The sequence below is a fragment of the Ananas comosus genome, linkage group 14 (assembly GCF_001540865.1).
Source record: "Ananas comosus cultivar F153 linkage group 14, ASM154086v1, whole genome shotgun sequence".
NCBI lineage: Eukaryota > Viridiplantae > Streptophyta > Magnoliopsida > Poales > Bromeliaceae > Ananas > Ananas comosus.
In genome coordinates this window covers 10,207,122-10,218,338 of record NC_033634.1, presented here as the reverse complement: position 1 = coordinate 10,218,338, position 11,217 = coordinate 10,207,122, and the positions used below count along the sequence as shown (strand labels likewise).

The 11,217-nt window shown below is 32.8% G+C and overlaps 3 protein-coding genes across 3 annotated transcripts in view; 1 reads left to right on the top strand and 2 right to left on the bottom strand.

The window, feature by feature from the left end:
* Nucleotides 1-706, bottom strand: part of LOC109720354 — a 4,875-nt gene extending 4,169 nt beyond the window's left edge. The window contains exon 1 of the mRNA XM_020247402.1: nt 617-706. Coding sequence (XP_020102991.1) covers nt 617-706 — 90 coding nt within the window. The remainder of the gene's footprint in view (nt 1-616) is intronic.
* On the bottom strand, nt 1,605-4,019 carry LOC109720223 (putative B3 domain-containing protein Os04g0347400). The gene is made up of 4 exons (XM_020247175.1): nt 3,776-4,019; nt 2,293-2,626; nt 2,006-2,190; nt 1,605-1,907 (listed from the first exon to the last, which is right to left on the bottom strand). The coding sequence occupies exons 1-4, from the start codon at nt 3,854-3,856 to the stop codon at nt 1,674-1,676; spliced, it is 834 nt and encodes a 277-aa protein (XP_020102764.1). The 5' UTR covers nt 3,857-4,019; the 3' UTR covers nt 1,605-1,673.
* LOC109720353 (putative B3 domain-containing protein Os04g0347400) lies at nt 8,512-10,959 on the top strand. Its single transcript, XM_020247401.1, has 4 exons — nt 8,512-8,565; nt 9,781-10,102; nt 10,166-10,365; nt 10,446-10,959. The coding sequence occupies exons 1-4, from the start codon at nt 8,512-8,514 to the stop codon at nt 10,683-10,685; spliced, it is 816 nt and encodes a 271-aa protein (XP_020102990.1). The 3' UTR covers nt 10,686-10,959.

Here is an 11,217-nt window from a genome sequence, read left to right as displayed (position 1 = left end):
AGGATCAATAAACTACATGACCTTTTAGTTACATTTTGTTTTCTCTTCGGTTCTTTCGATGCGGCAAAAGTAAATAAATAAATAAATAGTTGGGCATGGTATGTTCCCTGATGTATTTTCACATCTAACCTGCAACTCTCATCACAGTGGTGCAAGATTGGTGCCAGTATGTTTCAAAACCTGTTTTTTTTGCGCCTTTTTTTTGTTGTTCCACATATTTGTAATCATATTTCAAGATTAAAATAGGGCGAAGATGAAGTTTTAAAGTTTTTTTAACTTTCATAATTGTGCCACATTTTTGGTTAGTGGGATATTTAGTTTGAACTAATTGCCTGTTTTGTATGCTTTCTTTTTTTCATGTGGTGTTAGAATTTGTAAATCATGTAAGTTAAATTTTCAGTAGAAAATTCAAGTACAAGAAAATACATGTGATGTAAAAAGCAATGATTAGTAAAAACATAATCAATTGCTTAATTTTAATTAATTATAATGGAGAACCAAACTCAATTTCTTTTTTAAATTTTTTACTTATTATGCATTTGTTTTATCTACATTTTTGGGGATTTAAATTTAAGTTTAATAAACATTTCTCAAATTTTTTGGAGAAAATTAGTACAATGAAGATGAGAAAAGCAATGCGGCAACTGGAAAATGCTGTGACATTAGCAAAAGCCTTACAAACTCTGTTATAACCATGATCATGCATGATTAGTACTAGAATTATATTTACATATTCTTCCATTTAGAAGGTGATTAGGAAAACAAGCTTATTTTTTGATTAAACAAACTCTCCTCAACTACAGCAGTTCGAACTGCAACCTATTTGGATATAATTTTAACTACTGCAATTAAGCCTCCTTATACAGTTTCAACTGTAGCAATTGAATTCAAATTACATCAAGTCAAACACTCTATTTGGATTTTGCACACAAACACACTACAATGTAGTTACAATTACATGGAACCAAACAGCCCCATTGATTCAAATGATCTTCATTTGGAGTTCCTTTTCCAAGGAATGCAACAATCATGGAAAGAGAAAAGGAAATAAGATGAAAGAAAATTTGCAAAGTAATCTTTTGTTTGCTAACAACATGCATAACTTAAGAGCCATCACATTGATGAAGTGCTGAAAAAACACAATAAGTAACTCAAATTTGGGACTAAAACCCTTAAACATATATATGAATTATGATTGAAAAAGAACACCAATGCACCCTACCAACAAGGCATTCTATAAAACCAGAGGCCAGTGTTTAACTTCTCACTATTCCACATCATTCTGGAGGTTATATTTATATGGCCAAGCCAAATTTATAAAAGAAGAAAAGTGTTAAAAAAAGATTAAGCAAACTTGCAAGAAGAATTGAAGTTGACAAAACTCCGCTTAAGAGTCCTTTCTACTAACAAAAGACAACAGATATCGAAGAGAAAAATTAAGTTCTATCATCCCTAGCATACAGTAAACCATGATTATAGAGAGGAAGAAGTGTCGTAATATGAGTAGTAATTTCATATACACACAAAAGCCGTAACTAAAACTTTATGAGATCGAACACGAACAAAATTAGAGTTCTACATCCCACCGCATCCGAACTATGATTAGAGAGAGGAAGCAGCTAAAGAGAGTAACTCTATACACACCAAAAAGGGTAACTAAAACTTATCCTTGCTCAATTTCTCACTATTCTAACATGCATTTCCTTTTTTGATACAAGTCGAAAGAAGCACTTGTCACCTTCCTTCAAGTTATTTCCCTCGCAGAACTCTTCCCACCCCTTCCTAAGCTGCGCAAATTGAGGATAACGATGAAAGCTCACAGGCCACGATCTGTGCCTCGAATCTCGGAGCTTGATCACGGTCTTATCCTGGAGTCCGCTCAACATACAAAATGTTTCTGGTACATTCTGCAGATCAGCACAATACAATACAGAGCAAGTTGTCTTCATAAGCATAAACCATTCTTGTTTTAAAAGGTTTTTGAGTGAGAATCTGAAACCCTTACCATGCATTTGCGAACAAGATTATACGGTCGCACCGTCTTCTCAAATTGAGGTGATGAATTTGTGAGGTGAGAATGGTTCCTTAGCTTGTTCTTGTAGTGAGGAAATAGTTGGTTTGGAGTCGGTGAAATTGGCTTATAAGATCCTCTTTTTTTGAAGTTGTATCTCCGTGCCCTTTCTGAATGATCTGATATTATTGCATGGCGAGAAGAGATTAACACACGACTTTGTTATTGGCCCGAAATAAGTGTTCGACAGATTAAATAAAAAGGAAAAGACATAGACTTACTATTTGTGGTGACGTTAATGTTGCCATCATCGATATCTGTTAGTACTTGGCCCGCATGATTCAAAGTAGTCTCATCGTACGCTTTGAGGCATCCACTCAAATCAAAAACTTTGGTAGTGAAGATCATGTTTCCTTCGTGGCGAAACACGACCAAGTAGCCCACTCTTATGTCGTGGGCTCTGACAAATTCCCGCCAACCGCCGCCAAAGAAAACATCATTTGATTCGTTGCTGCGCTCGAGGTTGACGTGCCAAAACTTGCCAAGAGGGCTATACAACGTGGCCTTCCGACAATCCTCATTTATGTAATGATCCGCGAATGATCGAGGAATCCACTACATGCAAAAGAACATCATAAGCAACTGTTTACTTATTACTGTCATCTGAGACATAAATTAAGAACCAACATGGTCAGAATATGAGAAAGAACAGAATAAGCAAATTGCGCTACATGACGTTGTACGCATTTTCCTTCACAAGAAACCGCGACAAATTTTGTCTGTAAACTTCAAAAAGAGTCATGTGTTATCGCATCGGTGGTCTGTGATTTCGTCTGTATCACTTACGTGGTCTGTGATTTCGTCTGTAAACTTCAGAGAGGGTCGTGTTTGTTACATCAGTGCTCTGTAGTTTCATCTGTATTACTTAAGTGGATTGAGGCCGTTATTCTGATTCGAATTAGACTTTAGATACGAATTAAACTGTATGTGAGTAGGGTCACAATCTACAACATCCTCTCGGGATCAACATCATCTTAATTTTAGATTTCGTAGATTTAAGCGATTTCGATCAATTAAATTAGAAATTTTATCAAATTCATTGATGGTGTCCTTAAATTCGATGGTTTTAATCACTTTGCAACAAATAAGACTCAAACAATTAACAAATAATAGCTAACAAAGCTACTAAATTTAAGAAAATATTGTTATCTTAGACACAATAGCTAAAAAAAATTAGAAAGTTAAAAGGGATATCAATTCAAACAACAGGTAAGTAAATTGCACTTTTGGTCCTCAAACTTTGGTTAAAACTTATTGTCGATTATTACAAGTCCTGCAGTTCAAAGTCAGAGCTCACAATAACTAAGATGTCACATCAAACAACACATCAAAAAATTTGAGAAAATAATTACAATAAATTAAAATTTGCAGAACAAAGTGTGCCCGGCCACACAGTTGGAGAATCAGAAGTCTAATTCAACCAAACAAATTTTTTAAAAAAATAAAAAAAGTTGAGGGACTTGTTTCAGGAACGCCTAAACTTGAGGGGCTCTCACTACACTTTTACCTAAAAATATTATTTGTCTAGATAATCTCTTTCTCTCTCACACACACATTGAATAAAAAAAAAAATACAACAAAAATCTAAAGATCTCTCCCACAGAGTAAAGTGCACAAGATCCAAAGATTAAAACAATAAAAAAAAAAGAAAAAGAAATATTATAATAGAAAAAAAAGAGAGAGAGAGAGAGAGAGGAAACGCACCAACTTGTCGAAAGATCCAGGAAGAAGCACTTTGAAGAACTGCGGCCGCTTCGGATTGTTGCTGCTTCTCCCAGAAGCCATTAACCCAAAAATTACGAACCCTAAAATTCACACACGCGCACAAAAAATTTAAAAAAAAGAAAAGAAAAGAGGAAACCTCTCTTCTTTTTCTTTTTCTTTTTCTTTTTCTTTTTCTCCCCTTTGTTTTTTCTTTTTTCTTTTTTCCGACGAGAAAAAGCGTGCCCTAGCGAAATCGTGCGAAAAGACTAATAAATTTAATTATTTTAGTAATTATTATTATTATTAGTCGTGATCTAATTCGTATTAGGATTGGATGAGGGTGGTAAAAGTGCGCGGAGACCCCTCAGCTTTAGAATATTGTGAAATGGGACCATCAACTTTTGTTTCGCAGGTACAAAATTTTCAAATTTATCCCTGTATCCCTAAATTACTTTCCCTTGGAATATGAGTATTTTGAAAAAAAGAAAAGAAAAGAATTAATAGCAATATTTTGGTCTTGTAGTACCCACTAGCAACAATAACTCGTTAGGAAATTATTGGGGCCAAACCAGATAGACCAGAATTATCAGGCAATGTGAGATTCTAGAGCCTGATGTGAGATTCACACCGGTTCAAGAGGTGGCTCCCATCGAATCCATCGGTGTAGCACTTTGTCCCGCATAGTATTTAGCTCTCACACTTCGTCTCTAATACCAATTGTAACGACTCGATCCGCTAACAAGAATAACTCTTTGAGTCAAACCACCGACCCAAAAATGTTTAAGTCCAGATATTATTATTAGCGTGTAAGCCTCATATATTCTGATCAGACTCATTTTTTCACCCGATGTGGAACTATTGGGGCATTACAAGTGTAAAACACTTTTATAGGTTAAAAGTGAAGCTCCATTGACTCAATTTAAAGCTTGGACAAGATTTCTAGATTTGTGATAATTTTCACCTTTTTTTAAAAAAAATTTTTATAAATTTTGTTAAGAGCTTTTAGATGGTTGTGACTCTTTAGAAATTTTTCTTAGGCAGTGTTTGGTTCGAAAACATGAAGGAATAAACCCGTATCCCTCCTTTCTTTCCAAACACTTTATTTGGTACCCGAGTATAGTAGTTTTCAAGTTTATAAAATAAGCTGGTATAAAGCTGGAATTGCTGTTCCAACCTTTTTCCTGAGAACAAGATTAATTAAAATTTAAATTTAATTTTAATTGTTATGGTATTAAATTATTAATTATTCTAATTAATATATTTAAATCATTATTTATTACTTAAATAATAAAATAATTAATTTATTTATTATTTATAATTTATTAATAATAATTTAATGTTTCTATCCATAAACTAATATTTATATTGATTAACTATTAATATTTTTATTAATCTAATTAATTTTTGTACTAGTTATCTAGCTAAAATAATTTACTAGCTAATTAAAAAATTAAATTATTTTTTATAATTAATTAATTAATATATTTTTATTATCTTATACAATATTCATAGGTAATAAATTTATTAATTTATTAAATTATTTTTAAGTAATATTTTGATGTTAATTAATTAGATAAAATAATTGTAATTTAAAATAATAATTTTTATTCCCTTTGTTCCAATCTAACCATCCAAACACTATTTATTTTATTCTCAGAAATAATCCAATTTTCATCCAAATGCAAAATTGGCCTAGTTCCTATTTATATTTGAACTTGTATTTTTTTTTTTGGAATAAGTAGTTCTTACTTATATCCGAATCAAACACAGCTGCTTAAGAAAATCAAAGGACAACTTTGATTTAAGGAACGATTAAGTTCGGTGACTATATATTCGATAAGTTTTGCCCTCGCTGAAATTTGTGCGCTCACTCTATGTCTTTCACACAACTCAAGCCTAAATCTTTTCCGCAACTCTCCAAATTTTGAAAGTTCGGCCCCCTCCGCCGCCTCTGGCTACAACTTTTTTAATTCAAATTTATTTAATAATTATTTATCTTAATTGAATGCAATCAATACTTATACATGATTTCTCATGACTAAATTCAATATTGATGTATCACCTTCATTTCATGGTGATGGAATCCACTGTTTGTTTTAATTTTTTTTATATATTTTTTTTTATCTTAAAAAAACTCTTTTTCTTCCTCACAGTCACATCATTCAACTCTTTTCATCTCTCTCTTTTCTTTTCCTCTCATCTCATACTTTCCTTTATCTCCCAAACCAATAGCGGTGTCCTCCATCTCCCCTCACCTTACCTACGCTGCAATTTTGGATCTCTCTATCTATAATTTTAGGGTTTTTTTTTTTTTTCTCTACCCATTTTCCTCGTGCTCGCCACTTGGAGCCCTTCGGCCCCCATCCGCTGCTCCTTATGTGTCCTCGACAAAAACGGCATACAGTGCTATCGCCAGCTGTCTCATTCTCAATAATTATGGAATATATATTCTCATGTTTTTATTTCTTCCATAAATTTTTATTTTTTTTATATTATCTATCTATCGCATCGTGCGGATTACTTCACTAATAATTTACGCCTTACGCAAAGTGCGAGCCCCACAATTTGTATGTATAGGCTTAGTATTTATGTTCCGTATATATTAGGCCGAATTGCACATTTGGCCCTCAAACAATAAGGTGCGTGACACTTTGTTCCTCAAGCTTTAATTCGTTATAATTTTTATTTCGGACTTTCTGGTTGTGGTACAATATAGTTGACTTAATATTGATATATTGCTAATGTGAAAATGATATAGCAATATTACAACTAATCATATGATAATAAGTAAATAATCACATCACTTTCGCATCAAAGACTTATCAATATTTAGGCAACTAAGTTTACAGGACTTCATTGCAATAATTTACAAAGTTCAAGTTAAAAATTAGGAAAAACTTCAAATACCAATCCTATGATTTTGCACTTTCTCACTTTAATACCTTGTGATTTAAAGTGTATCACTTTCGTATTCTATGATTTTATTTTTCTCTTTTTGTTATCCTCTCGACTAATTTTTTCATTAAATTAGCGATAAAGTTAAAATTAAAGGGTATTAAAATAAATATTCCATAAGCTATAGATGAAGTGTCTGAAGTTTTTTATATATGATTTAATGAAAAGTTAATGAAGGAGCTAACCAAAAAGAAAAAAAAGAAACCATGGGGTACCAAATTGATACACTTTAAACCACAAGATACTAAAGTAAGAAAATGTGAAACTACAGGGGTGGCATTTGAAGTTTACCCTAGAAATTACAACAAATTAAAATTTAAGGATTAGAGTGTCCAATAGATCATAGTTTGAGGACTAACGTGCAATTTAGCCTATGAGAATGAGACTTATTTATACTTTATACTATATATAAAAGTTAGAAAGAAAATTTTTTATTGACAAACGGAATCTTAGATGAAATAAAGTAATGTTTTATATACATTATAAAAAAAAAAATAATTAACTAACTAAAAATAAGTCATGTTTAAAAATTCAACGATTTAAAAATACCTATCAAATCAGCAATAATTTAAATTTATATAATGGATTCAAAATTAACTTTAGATTTTGAGTTTGATTCAAATATGTAAATCTAAATTCAAATTTAATTTAAATTTTAAAATCAATAATTTTTAAATTTTGGATATACCTTAAAAATTGTATATTATGGAACACATATGAAAAATATTTGTAGCATAACTAAATTGGATTAGAAACAAATTAAATTTAAAAAATAAATCAATTAAAAATAAACTCTGCCACCAATAACCAGTTAAATTCAAAATATAGATTCAGAAGTTATTTTAATTTAATATTTATATTTAAAATTAATTTAATATATTAAATGTGACGTATATTATAACTAGTATTCTATGTTCTATTATATATTTTAGGAAAAACTTCAAATACCACCTCTATAATTTCGCACTTTTTCACTTTAGTACTCTCTGATTTAAAGTGTATCAATTTAGTACCATGTGGTTTCGTACTTTCTTACTTTAGTATCTTGTAGTTTAAAGTGCATCAATTTAATACCCTATAGTTTCATTTTTCTCTTTTCGTCAGCTCCTCTGTTAATATTTCGTTAAATTATATACAAAAAACTTCAGATACACTACCTAGGCTTATCGAATATTTACTTTAGTACCCTTTAGTTTTAATTTTGTCACTGTTTTTCTTTTCCCCGTTAATATTTCGTTAAATTGTATACAAAAAAACTTCAGATACTTTACCTAGATTTATCGAATATTCACTTTAGTACCCTTTAATTTTAACTTTGTCACTAATTAACGAAATAAATTAGTGAAATGGATAATAAAAAGAGAAAAATGAAACCACAGGGTACTAACTTGATACACTTTAAACCACATGGTATTAAAGTGAGAAAGTGCGAAACCACAGGAGATAACTTGATACACTTTAAACTGCATGGTATTAAAGTGAGAAACTGTAAAACCGCGAGGGGGTATTTGAAGAGTACCCTATATATTAATAGCAAGCATCTGGTAAAGCAAGTGTCACACAGTTTCCTGCAGCAGCAAAAGGACAATAATTAGATAAAAACAAGATTTCACATGTGAAACAAGCCTTTTACTGCACCCATATTCCAACTCTTTTGTTTTCACACACACACCCAAAAAAAAAAAAAAAAAAAAAAAAAAAAAACTTCTTTGTATGTGCAAATATATATAGTATACCGTGCCACACACCATTAAAAGTGAGCTTCAGTATCATGGGGTCCCATGATAAAGCCACAGTTTGTGAAAGTGCTTCTACCAGAGTTCTTGGAAAAGCTGGTACTGTAATTAATACATATTTCTTTTTTCTTCTTATTTTTTCTCTTACTAGTTAGTGATTACTCTTTAATATGTATACCTCATTCATCATGTATCAATGATACTCTGAAATTATCACCATAATTGTGATTAATTTTTTTTCTTAGCTTAAAGTAGTGCTCCTCCTTGTTTTTTTTGTTTTTCTATAGTAATTTTCCAGCTTCTGGAAATTGCTTTTGGCTTAAAATGGCTTAGGAAATTGAGAAGGGGAAGTGAGGTGGGTTTTTGTACAATGTGATCTATAAACTATTAACCTCTGAATAGTTTATTTATGAAACCATGTAATATGTAAATCTGGGTTTGGATGTATAAATATCTTTCTTTTTTTTTTTTAGAGAGAGAGAAATGTAGTATGCTTCCGCTCCATTCATTTTTAGAAATAAATTTAGTTGGAAATGTGAAGCAACTAGATTTCAAACTTGGAGCCTCGAATATCAACCATCAAACACTTTGCCACTTGCGCTAGAAACGATTGGCGTTGCATCAATATCTTGTTCAGAAAATTTTTTTAGTTTACTTAAGAAGTTTTCAGTATTTTGTAGTCAGGAGTGTGATTAAATGTTTATAATAAAATAGTAAATCCAATTTTCAAGTAAAATTTTTCGAGAATAAAATAAATTACTTAAAATATACTATTATGCCAAATTATGGAAACCAAGACTTTTTAAAGAGCAGTCGACCGTACCTGACACAGTTGACTAAGGGTTGATGGTTGGTATCTGAGGTCTCAAATTCGAAGTCTAATTGCTTCACATTTCTAACTGGGTTCATTTTAAAAAAAAAAAAAAAAATCAACTAAACATCAAACTCATTGTTTCTAATCACAAAAGAAATTTTCACAAAGCAATTCAAATGACACCCACAAATGTTTCCATGTAAGCAATTAATGACTTCTCCAATCAGTTGTTTCTTATCTAATCGATGTTTTGGTAGCTTCAGAATATGATTTTAACATAAAATTATTCGCAGTATGTATGTCAGATCTGAAAATTTATGCTCAGAATTTTTTTACAGACTTCGATTTACGATCATCTGCATGCAGATTTTCATGCAAAAGAAAGCAGCAGAAGTATATGAATCAATTCAAATCAGAGAGCTAATTTTTGCATAAAACTAGTATTCGAATTATGTTTCGAAAGGTTAGTAAACTGAATCACCCTATTCATCTTCCTGCAGCCGATTCCTGATGCAATTGCGCAGCTCCTCATGCATCAGCACAATGAAACTGCAACTCTGTTCAGCCCTCTCGGCAGATTTTGGCACATTGCCCTCGAAAAAGATGCAGATGATAACATGCACTTCAGCAATGGTTGGCGAGAGTTCTCGCGAGCCCACGATTTTACCGCGGGCGACTTCCTCTTGTTTCGCTACGAGGGAAACATGGTCTTCAAGGTCAAGGTGTTCGACGTAACTGGATGTCGCAAACAGTATGATAGAGCAATCTCAGAAAAAAGATCATTCGGCGCAAAAGATGAGATCCTCGAAGATGTTTGCGACGGTGAGGACTAATTGCTGGTTTCATTTTGTTCTGAGCAGTTACTTAATCTTCTCATATCAGCAGGTATGTGTAACTCAGATGATTGGCAGAATCTCTCGACAGGTCGCAGAAAGAGAGGGAAACCGACAGCACCGAAAGAACAGCTGCAGACTCCGCCAGGTTTTCTGGCGACGGATAAATCAGCGACGAAGAACAACCGTGCGAGAACCGTACCTCATTTTGAGAAGATCATTAGACCTTACAACTTCTCCTGCGGTCACATGGTCAGTTCGTAAAGTCGAGCTAGTTTAATTTCGATTCATCGAGTGTTTATGCTTAAATGGTGCAGAACTACTTGATGTAGAGCGTGCCGAGGAAGTTTTGCGCGTCGAACGGACTCACGAGGAAGGAGGAGATGGTGCTCGAAGATCCGAAGAGGAGATCATGGCATGTGAAGTTGTGGCACGGCGTAAGCGACAGCCGATTGCTGTCGGGGTGGAAGGAGTTTTCTGCAGTGAATAAGTTAGAAGAGGGAGATAAGTGCACCTTTCAGCTCGTCTCTGACGGAATACTGCGAGTTCTGATACAAAAACGCCGTGCGTAACTGCAGCTTATCTTCGAGTTCTGTGTTCGATCCTGCAGCTTATCTTCGAGTTCTGTGTTCAATCCTGCAGCTTATCTTCGAGTTCTGTGTTCGATCCTTCGTTACATGTTTTCGCTTCGTGTATGTTCTGGTCATAGTTTGTAATCTTGTTGGCCTACATGCTGGATGGAACTTTCTTAAACTGTCGACGATTTACGAGTTTCCATTAGATGGATTAATGCTTTATGGTTTTGGTATTGCTTTGATTCGTCGCACGGAGAATTAAAGAATCGAGTTTTCGTTAGAGCTTAAAACAATGATTGTGATTTGATCCAGTAGTTTGTAGGAATTTATCATTGAAATGTCCCTCATGTGTAACAAAATGCAACACAGGGTCTGCCATATGCCATCAGACAAGTTTCAGCAACAGCAATCACAAAAAAATATATATATATATATATTATAGGAGAGTTTATTATATTTTAGCCATTTTTAAAATATATTTTTATTTAGTTTCCCTGGTTGAAATTCTTTTTAGATTTTGTTCAATTTC